Source organism: Histomonas meleagridis, assembly GCF_020186115.1.
Source record: "Histomonas meleagridis strain 2922-C6/04-10x chromosome Unknown contig_6, whole genome shotgun sequence".
Classification (NCBI taxonomy): Eukaryota; Parabasalia; order Tritrichomonadida; family Dientamoebidae; genus Histomonas; species Histomonas meleagridis.
In genome coordinates this window covers 178,748-190,960 of record NW_027150902.1, presented here as the reverse complement: position 1 = coordinate 190,960, position 12,213 = coordinate 178,748, and the positions used below count along the sequence as shown (strand labels likewise).

General features: G+C 28.7%; 6 protein-coding genes across 6 annotated transcripts; 3 read left to right on the top strand and 3 right to left on the bottom strand.

Moving 5' to 3' along the window:
- Positions 1–69: 69 nt before the first annotated feature.
- GO595_007902 (uncharacterized protein) lies at positions 70–852 on the bottom strand (the record flags this gene model as incomplete). The annotated part of the gene is made up of 1 exon (XM_067921417.1): positions 70–852. The coding sequence occupies one exon, from the start codon at positions 850–852 to the stop codon at positions 70–72; it is 783 nt and encodes a 260-aa protein (XP_067771736.1).
- A 53-nt stretch (positions 853–905) lies between these two features.
- Positions 906–1,286, top strand: GO595_007901 (uncharacterized protein; the record flags this gene model as incomplete). Its single annotated transcript, XM_067921416.1, has 1 exon — positions 906–1,286. The coding sequence occupies one exon, from the start codon at positions 906–908 to the stop codon at positions 1,284–1,286; it is 381 nt and encodes a 126-aa protein (XP_067771735.1).
- A 1,471-nt stretch (positions 1,287–2,757) lies between these two features.
- GO595_007900 (uncharacterized protein) lies at positions 2,758–4,119 on the bottom strand (the record flags this gene model as incomplete). The annotated part of the gene is made up of 1 exon (XM_067921415.1): positions 2,758–4,119. One exon carries the CDS (start codon positions 4,117–4,119, stop codon positions 2,758–2,760), a length of 1,362 nt encoding a protein of 453 aa, XP_067771734.1.
- A 106-nt stretch (positions 4,120–4,225) lies between these two features.
- GO595_007899 (putative 60S ribosomal protein l10) lies at positions 4,226–4,861 on the top strand (the record flags this gene model as incomplete). Its single annotated transcript, XM_067921414.1, has 1 exon — positions 4,226–4,861. The coding sequence occupies one exon, from the start codon at positions 4,226–4,228 to the stop codon at positions 4,859–4,861; it is 636 nt and encodes a 211-aa protein (XP_067771733.1).
- A 1,303-nt stretch (positions 4,862–6,164) lies between these two features.
- Positions 6,165–7,361, top strand: GO595_007898 (ribosomal protein L23; the record flags this gene model as incomplete). Its single annotated transcript, XM_067921412.1, has 2 exons — positions 6,165–6,172; positions 7,058–7,361. 2 exons carry the CDS (start codon positions 6,165–6,167, stop codon positions 7,359–7,361), a joined length of 312 nt encoding a protein of 103 aa, XP_067771732.1.
- Positions 7,362–8,057: 696 nt separating this feature from the next.
- Positions 8,058–8,876, bottom strand: GO595_007897 (uncharacterized protein; the record flags this gene model as incomplete). The annotated part of the gene is made up of 1 exon (XM_067921411.1): positions 8,058–8,876. One exon carries the CDS (start codon positions 8,874–8,876, stop codon positions 8,058–8,060), a length of 819 nt encoding a protein of 272 aa, XP_067771731.1.
- Positions 8,877–12,213: the final 3,337 nt, after the last annotated feature.

Below are 12,213 nucleotides of genomic sequence, written 5' to 3'. Positions count from 1 at the left end.
ACGTTCGCAAATATAAACGGCTGATTTATAAAAATAAATTGGATTCGAATATAAATTTATTATAACTTATTAGCTGGAACTATCTTCTTCAGAACTTGAATGGGTACTGTTTGATGAATCATATTGATCCTCTTGAAGACTACTATATTCAGAATATTGAGAACCAGCACTGGAATCACTGCTATCACTTTCTTGATAGCTATGCGATTCAGCACCGCTGCTGCTGTTTTCTTGTTCATTTTCGTTGTCTGATTCTGGAATATCATTATTCACACTATTAGATCTGTCAGATTTGTATACGGTTGGTTCCGTAGAAGGCTCAACTTTTTTGTTTTGTGTGACTGGTGTTAGTTCTGTGTTTTGGGGATTACTTTTCCATTCAATTTGTTTAAACTCTGGAAATGGTATATTTCCTGATTCTGTAGAAGCACCTGGAAGTGTGAATTCGAAATGTGGTGCTGTGCTACATGAAATTAATGGTTTGTTGAATTTGACTTTTGGTTTAAATGTTATTTTTGGCGGATCATTATCTGCTTGTAATCCAAACTTTGTGTTAAACAAGTCATATTTAAGTTCAAATGGAATATTTTTGGGAACTGGTTTCGGATTTTTGTTAAATATATTTATATCAAAATTAAGAGGATCTGTCATTATTTGTGTATTAGCAGCTGTTACTAAGCTACACTCGGTTTGTGTTTCAGTATCCTTGTGCTCTGGACGAAATAAAATATTTGAAATATTTGATTTTGGTCGGTAGTAATCTTCTCCCGGGAGATCTAAATATATTGGCTTGTTCGGGATTTCTACATCGTCGCTAACCCATCCAAACAATTTTTTTAAAAAAGGTTTCATGTTTTGTTTGGTGACAAATTTGGGGTGCCCTGTACCAAATCACGACCGATACAATGGAGGGAAGAAAAACATTATATGTGAGGATTTCAAAGGACAGATTTGCAACAATTGAATTTATGGCTCCTCCAGGCGATTGGTTTACTGATGCGCACCTTCAAGAAATATTAGTAGCTTTTGCTGATTCTTTTTATGATATATATAGTTTAACAACACCTTTAATCATTAGAACTCCACGCAGCACATTTTCGATATCAGTTTTTAGTAAGTCATATAGACAATATGTATTTAAGCCATTAAATGAAAGTGAAATGGAAACTTATTCTTCAATACCTAAAACGTTTTTTATCAGAGTTCTAGGAAGAAGCGATGTTGCAGAAAAGATTGCAGGGCAAGCTACATTAGATTCTGCTATGAGAATCATCCCAAATGGTTAAAACAATTAACAAGACGCTTTATTAATTAAGTATTTTAACACAATAATATCAATCACCTTCTATAAGGTCTCTATTCCTAATAAGGAAGTCATTCGAGAAATCAGCAATTTCTTGATTATTGTATCTTGGTAGAGTAAAAATAACATCTGAACCTTCTGTTTCCCTAAGTCTTCTACAACACTTTTCTCTGGTCATTTCTCTAAAACAATTATCAATGGCTTTAATTGATTTCATAACTTCTTTATCAAATCCATTTTCGATCATATGTACAAAAATACTAAGAATGTCTGATTCAATAAGTTTATAAATATCGCCTGGGCATCCAATTTCAGTGATAACGTATAAATAATTTAACATTTTTGATTTTGCTTGAAATGTAGAACGTATAAATACTCTTGAAGTTGTTGTCAGCAACCCCATGTTTATAAATTTGCTTATAAGTTCGGGTTTATTCCTGATAATGTACTTGATGGTAACCGATACGATAGGCCGTATTTTGGGGTACTCCAATTTTTGGACGATAGTTAAAAACTGCAAACCGCTAACCGCTTCACCTTTGAAATAGATATTTGATACAAGATCTAATAATGGAATAACAACATCAGGATCTTCACTAATGATATGAAGAGTTATGATTTTGTCAAAACTAGTACATGCAAAAAGTCTTGGCCAAATTTCACTTGGCTGTAAAACAAGATAATTAATGCCAATTATGCAAGTAGATATAAAGTGGTCATTCTCAGTGGAATTTAAAATATAATAGAATTCACCAAAGCAATACTCAATTACCGATTCGTCAAGTGGATATTTGGAGATTGAAACAAGGAAATCGATTGTCACTTCTTCGAAATGTGGGTTTTTTGATCGAACATACTGATGGACCTGCTCAAGAGGAATGTTTCCAACAACATGGTTTTGACAAACATCACAATGATTTGCAAGCTTAGTAAAGCATATAATAATTTCAATATTAAGCAAATCATTTTCGACATGAAGAGCATTGGAAATCATTGGAATAATTCCAAACGAAATTATTGTTTCTACTAAATCTTTTGAATTTGAAATTAATCGGTTTATTATCTTGATTGAAAGAATTTGGAGATCGACACCAAAAATTTCAATGTTGCTAAAAACAAACATGATATTTTGAAGTGTATTGAAGTGTCTAAATATCGCATTATTTAAAATTGTTTTTTTATCAGAGAATTCATAAAGTTGCTCAAGAGAATTACCAATCATTTCCAACTGCTTTCCCTGCATCCCATTGGAAAATAATGTACATATTTCATTTAGATTTTTGTAATTCGGACTATTTGAAGAAAAATCAGATATTGTGTCATTTGCTTCATAGCCTCTCCCTATAAATTGTAGGTAAGAATTTAGTTTTGCTCTTTTTTGTTTCTTATAAACAATCATTTCCCAAGGTATTAACGGCCGTTAAAATTTAAACGTTCAAAAACATTTCTTTGCATTAATTCCAATTAAAATCAGAATATTTAGCATATCTGTTCATCAAAGGCGATGCTTCTGTTTCTCTTATATTTTTTTCTTCTTTGTCTGTAGTTGAAGAAAAACTTTCATCTAAATTCAAATTGTATTGGTTAACATCTTTTATTTTGGGTTTAATAAATGGTTTTGATGTCTTTAATGGTGGTTCTTCTTTTATTAATTCATCTGATACATCAAGATCCACTTCATCAACGAAGTATAATACTGGTTTATTTGGGTTTATCTTTTCTTTTTTAATTTCTTTAACAGGTATATTTAAGGAATCACTTTCACATGGAAATGATTTCCAAGGCCCAACAGGTAATGAATAATCCAAATGCATTTCACTCATTGAACTGTCTTCTGTGAATAAATCTTTTTGAATCGGTGGCGTTTCTGGAACTGTTTGAACAGCAGTTGATTCTTTTTTAGATAATTGTTCATCATCTTTATCAAGTTTATTTTCTTTTTGCTGTTTTGATGACTTCGATATTTGTTCTTTTTCTATTTGATTTTTGTGAATCAAATGAGATATGTCATCATCTTCATTATGAAAAACTAATGACATTCGAATTTTCCCACATTTCATTCTTGTATTAATAGTATAAATATCAATCCATTCATCTTGTAAAACAACACATATGTCATTATCATTGTGCGCCATATTTAATTGTATAAATGCCATTCCAATTAGTTCACGTTGAGTTTCAGAAATAAAGTCAAAAACTTCAATAACAGGAACAATTGATGTAAAATCAAGACCAATTATATTAAGATCAAATCCTCCATTATACGTAGCATCGTTGGTTCGATTAAAACAAATTGGTGATTCAACAGGTGGAAGATCAGGGTGAAGTCGAGCAACTATATATGTACTTCGTTCACCATTTCGAGATCGTGGGAAGCCAGTGCCTTCAAATATACAAAGCGTAGCTTTGGAATATTTTGAAAAGTCTGGAGCAAGAAAATTGATAGGATGGATTACTTGTTGTTGCTGTATTTCAATCGGTTTTGCAAAACGAACATTACTTTGCTTGGGGCTTTGAATTTTTTTAGGAATTCCTTTTCCTTTTGGAACAGGAATTTTTGAAATTTTTCTTTTATTTGTTTTTATGGTTTCGTTTTTTGTCTTTGGTAAAGTTGGATATATAGAAGCAATAGAAGGGATATCGCTAACTTCACTCAAACCATCATCTGAAATATCGTATAAATAATCTGAAAAGTCTGAATCAGAAAGTTCAGCATTATCATAACCAATTTGAGTAGAAGCATCTATAGATTTCATTTCATCGATCAATTTTTTGACTTTTTTTGTAATTTCTTCCAATTGCTCTTTTTTCTTCATTGTTTTATCTTGTTTTAACGTACAAAACAACCGCCATTTTTTAAAACGGTTAGCACTTTTATTATTTATTTGATCGTCTTTACGGTTTGGTCGAGCCTTTTGCACAATGGGTCGTCGTCCAGCTCGTTGCTACCGCTACTTCAAGAGTGCACCATATCCAAAATCCCGCTTCTGCCGTGGTGTTCCAGATCCACGTCTCCAACGTTATGAAACTGGTACCAAGCAAGCCACAGCACACGTTTTCCCATATTGTGTTCGTCTTATATATCTTGAACACAGGCAAAACATTTCTGCCGAAGCACTCGAAGCCGCTCGTGTTAGCTCAAACCGTTACATGATGAAGACAATGGGTAAAGCATATCACATCCGTATCAATCTTCACCCATTCCATGTTCTCCGTATCAACAAGATGCTTTCCACCGCAGGTGCAGATAGACTTCAAACAGGTATGCGTCATGCCTTCGGTAAACCAAATGGTATGGTTTCCCGTGTTAACCACCCACAATGCATCATGTCAGTTCGTGCACCAAAGGATGGTCTCAAGAACGCTATCGAAGCCTTCCGCCGTGCATCATTCAAGTTCCCAGGAAAATCAAAGGTTATCGTTTCATCAAAGGTTGGTTTCACACCATACACTCTTCAAGAATACAAAGAATACCTTGCTTCAGGCAAAATTGTTGAATGTGGTAACCACATGCGTCGCGTCTATCGCCGTGGTCCAATCCCAAAGAAAGCTAACTAAAAGAAGACTGACCTTCTAATCTTGTGTTTATACCCAATAATTCTTTGAAAATAGCAATGTGCATTACATCAGAGAATATAATCTCAAAAAAGTAGTCTATAAACAAAAAATATATATTAATCATTATCAAAAAAAATTCATATTTACTTGCAATTTGAAGTGCTGTTTCAAAATATTAAAACATATATAAAATTATTAAAACATATTCCAAATTATTAAAAAATATATAAAATTCCTTCTTTATCTAAAATATATTTCACAAGTTCAACATTTCCTGATTTTGAAGCAAATGGCAAAATATTTTTTGGAATCTGATTATTTTGAAGGAAACATTTAACAAGATATAAATTTCCATTTATTGCTGATTCATTTATATTACAAGCATTAATATCAATTCCTTTTTCTTCCAAAAATGCTAAAATATCATAATTATCTTTTTGAATACAAAGATCGACCAAATAATGTGTGACTTTAGACATTTTTGGCTTTGATTGTATTTTTTCTAATTTATTATCATAAATATATTTAAAGATATCATTTTGATGAAATTCTATTGCTGTTTCATATGCTTTATCAAATAAAGAATGATTTTGTTCACACAAATGAATGATTTCTACATTTCCACCTGCAACTGCATACTTACCTGTATTTTCTACATTTCATCAGATCGAATTATTTTCGCAATTTCATTTGGATTAGCTCCTTCTTGAATATATTTCTTATGAAGTTCCCAATCATTCTTTGATGGTTCTTCATAATTATCCAAAAAGTATTTTACTTTTGGATCATTTCCATTAGATCCAAATAAAAATTTTTTTTGGTTTGGGTTTTCTTCTTCTGTTTTATAATGAGCAAAATATTTTGAATGAATATTTTTGGTAATACTTTTATCAACCAAATTTTGTTCAATTAGTTTCTCGATTAAATAATATGATTCTTGTGTGCTGAATGTAGATATACGTTTGATAAAAATTGATATTAGTTGAAAGATATTTTTATTAATTTCTTCTTCTTTAGTTTGAAGTGCTTTTAAAAAATTTAAGTAAATATCAAATTCATGTTTTTGTGATGAAAATGCATTATAAACGATGTTACTTATAATAGTATTAAATGTACAGGGATAATTTGAATCGAATAATTCCAATATTTTTTTTACGGACGGCTGGAAGTTTTCTTCTGTTAAACTGAATATATTTTTCTCAAGCTCAATTAGGAATTTCAAGCAGGTTGGTAAATTATTCAAATTTTTATCTACTGTGTTTATGATATTAGTCACATTGGTCATCATTGGAAATTGAACAAAATGGGAAGGTGCTCAAAACGATATGAACAGAAAAAAAGAGAATGGGTGACAAAAAAAAATACCCCAGTGATCCCTTAGAAAATTTAAATTTATAATATATATACAATGTATAATTAATATAAATAAAACCATCTCTGTGTTTTATGTTATTTTTGTTTTTATTTTAATATGGTTTGCTAATAAAATGATTGGATTTCCAATTCAATTGTATATCAATTTTTTTATAGGAAATCTGGAAAACTCACAGAAACTTTTTGAGGGCATTTCGTCAAAACCGTCACTATATCCTATTCAAAAAGTGATTTATAAAATAAAAATATCTTGATATAATAAAAATAATATCATTTAATTAAATTAAAAAAATTTTATCTAAAAATTGTTCAAATTCTTTGAAATAGCATTCATGCTTGCAGCTGAAAATTGTGGTGCTGAAATCATCAAAATGTTTCTTGAAAAAAGATGAAATTAATATCAATTTTCAAAATAAAAGATTTGGAATATAATAAAATTATGACGAACAGCACTTATAAAATAAAGGAACAACAACTTGTAAAGTCCTAAAAATCTTTATATTCACAGATCTAATGCACAATCAAAAGAAAAGACCAAAATAGTTGTATGCGTGAATGTTATTTTTTATTATAATAGATATGTACTCACACTGATTAATGTGAGCAATGAAAATTGTGCCTTCACGCAAGCAGCAGAAATAAATGGTCATTTATACTCTTAAAAAGTTATTACCGATTGAATTGAAAAAGCGGTTTGGTCATGCCTTTTAATGTCTGGAAAAGCCGAAGCAGCAGCAAAAGCAGCAGAACAAGGCCAAAAAAAGCAAATTAAGAAGACAAGGAACTTCAAGAAATTCCAAAAGCCAAAGGCTTCTATTCCAGCAAAGAAGCCACATACGAACATAAAGCAGTTCAACCAGTTTCATTAAAACGTAATGATTACAAGATCATCAAAGGTCCAGTTACATCAGATAAAGCATCACGTAAGCTTGAAGATGAAAACACAATGACCTTCTATGTTGATATTCGTGCCAAGAAACCAGAAATTGCAGCTGCTATTAATCGTCTTTATCATGTTAAGCCAGTGAGCGTCAAGACACTTATCACCCCTAAGTTCCTTAAGAAGGCATATGTTCGTCTTCCAGAGGAAGTTGAAGCTATGAATCTTGCCAACGAAATGGCTTAAAGTAAAAAACATTTTTGGACGAAATCTTTGTTTTATTTTTTTGTAAATTATTTTGAATCGTGAAATGCTATAAAGAACTACAATTGACAGTTTTCCACTTCATATTCATTGATGACATCATTTATTATTGAGAAATGATTTATAATAACTTTCGTACATTTTGATTAAGGAATCGATATACTATAAGCCCAAAGAAATTTTTTCTTCTCAGTTTTATACTCAGATTTAGATGATTTCAGATAACAAATCAATGATAATACTTATTTAGAAAAACAATTTGTTTTTGAAATTTCGAAACATCATTAAACTTAAATAACATTGTTCGAATTGATGGATTTTATGAAATACATTCTATTGGATTATAGATAGTATCACCAGCCTTAGCCACAAGGGTAGGATTACCATTAAGTGATTCACGAAGAAGAGAAAAAGAGTTGTGGGCACGACTTCTATTTATTATTTTATGAATAGGATATTTAAAAAAAAAAAAAATTTGTTAGTGGGTTTAGGAAACATTATTCGAATTAGAGAATTCCAAAAATGTCCACAGAAAACTCATTGGATCCAATTTTTTGTAAAGTATTAAAATCTGCTCAAATTTTGAAAGTTTTTGAATAGTTTATTTTCGAAGAATATTCACTTTTTGAATCGAGAAATAAATTTTTTAAAAGTTTCTTAAATCAGTTTTTAATGAGGTTAAGCGCAGTATGGGTAATAACCATCGCTCATTGATGGATCTTCGATGTATACAATATGCCATTGACCTCCAGAAACTTGATCCGCTAAAATGCATTCTTCATCACCATACTTATGATGACAAATTCCAGCACGATGTGCATTTGAACTGTAGTAAGCTGTGTAAACAATATTTCCTGCTCTTCCATAATTACATTTTGGAATTGGTTTGAATTCATAATTTACATTGGGATCAATGTAAACGCCAAGCTTTTCTCCCAACTTTTCAAGTGCTGTGGAAAATTCTGTTGATTTTCCTACTGTGGTATATTCATGGAAATTTTTACGATCTCTCTTGATATAATAAGAATCATCGTCATTAGTTATTAGAAAGTTCTTTTCGTTATTAGTTATTAGAAAGTTCTTTTCGTTATTAGTTATTAGAAAGTTCTTTTCGTTATTAGTTATTAAAAAGTTCTTTTCGTTAGTTATTAGAAAGTTCTTTTCGTTAGTTATTAGAAAGTTGTCTGCAATTCCAACTGTTGGATCATAAATCGTGTAATAAAAATCGGGTGAATAAATAACTGGATAACCTAATTTCTTTTCACGTATAACATATTCGCTGTCCGACATCCTTTCTGTTCCAAAGTGTTTACAAAGAGAATGAATAATATTATCGCCCGATTCAATAAGTTGGTCATAGAAAATCCAATATTTTTTATATGCATAATCAAATGCTTTATCGATCAACTCATTTGTTCTTAGGTTTGCAATGAAGCAGTAAATGAAGAAATATGGTATTTGCTTTGATTCGGGGAATTCTGCTAACTTTAAGACCATGTGGATTTAATGTCAAAACCGTTGAATTTGACAAAATTTTGAATGCTTGCGGTTAGCTGTAGGGGTTAAAATAGAACGTTCGTTCAAAAAGTTTAAAACGATTATTTCGTCATAACCGTGACTGTCAAAAAAGTGACATCTCTTTTCAATCGATTGAAGGTAGTTAGCGGTTATGCTGGCAATTGCCTAAAAGTGTCATTTATTCATCGGTATCCACAGAAAAATTTGAGACAGTTATTTAACTACTGAACATTCAAATTTTTGAATTCATTTTGATCACACGACAATTAAGTTGAGCTCAGATTCATCGATAAACTGCTGATAAACGTTAAAAACTTTATCGATATTCTATCGTTATCAGATTTTATCGATAAAATAAACGGTTTTATCCTTACCAACAATTAAATATGTAATGAATTTGAAAGTGTTTTCAATTAAATTAGTGTATGTAGTGTAATTATTCCATTTAGTTAGAAGAAAATCAATAAGTTTAAGCCTCATGAAGCATGTAACACAGAATTTTTTTTTTTTAATTTTCTTTTTATTGATACATATTCGATTCATCCAAAACTTTAAACAGCCTTCCCATGTCCAATTTTTTCACCTTAACTAAGCCTGAAATTGTTAATATTACCAAGCAATTTCTTTCCTGTGCGTAGTGTAATGACAATGCCCCATTTTGTGCGCATGTGTAACATATATTATTTGGGTCAAAAGCTTCGAACATTCCAACGTCAGTGTTGTTATCGATATATCCAATGAAGTCGATTCCTTTAATAGTGAAAGATTTCATGAATGTATAATTTGCTGTTGTGATCACTTCTCTAATTTTGTTACCGTTTGGAGAGATCACGAGAATTTTCCGGTACAAAAGAACAACAATTAATCCGAATCCGTCAGTCACAATGATTTTTTGTGCCACGTCATATATATTAATTGTTTTAATTAATTTCATTTCATTAATATTATATATGTGTAATAATCCGTCAATTGTTGAGATCACAATTCGTTGGAATTGTTTACTTACGTTAAATGAAGAAATTGCGGATTTACAATAAATAATTTTATTACTTTTTGTCGACATAATTAAACTTGATTCAGGTGAATAAAATATTTCATCATCATCATAATGACAAAACAAATTTTTATTATACATTAAAATATTCGAAATCAAATTTCGATTCAATTTCGAGAAAATCGAAAATGAAAAACTTTGTGAATTATATACAACAAATGAATCATTATTAAATTTAATGTTATTATTAATTTCATTAATATCTATTTGATATTCTTGAGGCTTTTCATACAAACAAATATTATTTTCATTAATTAAAATCGGCTGAAATATAATTTTTCCGATTTCATTAATATACCAAATTATATTATCTGAACAATATCCATTTAATAGTTTAATATTATTTGGGATTTTATAATTAAATTCTTGTGATATTTGTTTAATTTCTTTTTGTAAATATTTCGATGTGTTATTACCCCAAGTTTGTTCGATCCATATTAATAATGATTCAGTGATATTTGGTGATTCCAAAATTTTACGTAATGTATATACGAAATAAAATGAATCATTTTGTGCCCAATTTGGTAATATTGAAGTATTAAATAATTCGGGTAATGTATAAAATTCAGGTGATAATAATTGATTATTACGCATTAATTGAGTTATATTATTTTGAGGTATTTTGTTGATTGGTAAGTTCCAAAATGAATATGTTAATATTGTACTTTTAGAATTATTATTACTAACTTTAATTGTTAAATTGTTTTCATTCTCTAATGATATAATATTTGGGAAAATTGGATATTGTGTAAAATCATTAAAAGTTTTATCATTTAAATAATTCAAATGTAATATGAAATCGAAATTAGAATAAAAAGAATGTATTTTCCCAAATAAATTTTCGGGGAATTTTGATATAATACGTGAATAATTTTTATTATTAGTTGAGAAATTTAAATAATAACATTTTTGTGTTTTAGTAAATATTTCAAGTGAATATTTTGATTTTTTATATATAATAATGATATCATTAAAGTTAACAATAATTTTATTATTTAATGTTTCAATTATGAATAATGAACTTTCGATTTTAAAAATACATTTAATCGAATGATCAAATATCTTTAAGACACAATTAGAATTATTAGGAATATCTTTTAATTTCATTTCATTGATATTCTTTTGTTTAATTTCTTCTAATAAAAATGGATAATTATGAATAAAAATCGAACTCCGAATTTCAACCTTATTATTATCTTTATTCATTTCATTGATTTTAGGTTTAACTAATTGTATTTCTTCATTTTTCTCTAAGAATAAATTATCAGTTGAGTTTAATGATTTAGTTTTATAATTCATTTTTGTTGCTTCATCAATATTCTTAGAGATATATTCGAATTTATCTTTAATGAAATTAATAAAATTCTTTGTAAAATCTTTTTGTAAGTTTTCAATCATTTCGAAAAATGTTTTATCTTTATTATTAATCTTTTCTTTTTTAAACAACATGTTAAAAAGTTGTAAATATTGATAATTTTGTGGTATATCTAATTGTTGTATTAATTTATATAAAGAATTTGTTATATTAAAATGAAAGACAAAACGAATTTTGTTTTCTTGTATTAAATCTTTTACATGTTTACAAAATAGTTTTAAGTCATTAATATTTCGAATTTGATTTTTCTCAAATTCTGGTAATAAAGTAAAAGTCGAAAAATCAATTTCAGGTGAAAATTGATTAAATATTGATGACTTATAACTATTAATTAATTCGACATTATGATTAAATATTGGACAAGTTAATTGGAATATATGAGTTATTAATATTAATGTTAATAATTTCTCGAAATAATTTGAGAAAAATATTTCATTTTTAATTAATGCTTCGAATAATAAATCTAATTCATTTGTTTTATTTTTAGAATATTCCGATAAAAATAATAATAAATATATAATATCTTGAACTTGTTCGAAAGGATTTTTCATTTTATTAATGAAGCCAATCATTATATATATTAATAAAGGTTTTTTATCATTATCAATATATAATAATAATAATATTGGCCATATATACCAATGTTCATTTTGAGTTAATTCGGATAAAAATGTAATATTCCAATTATTATCAAATGATATATTTTTAGGATCTTCTTCATATAATGCTAAGTTACAACATATTGGAAACAAATCTGTATATTCTTCGATTTGTGAGATTAAAGCTTTAAATAAAAATGGGTTTAAATCCATTTTATTATTAAAATAATTCGAGAATACTAATGAATCTTTAAATGAATCTGGTTGTGATAATACTAATATTGTCGG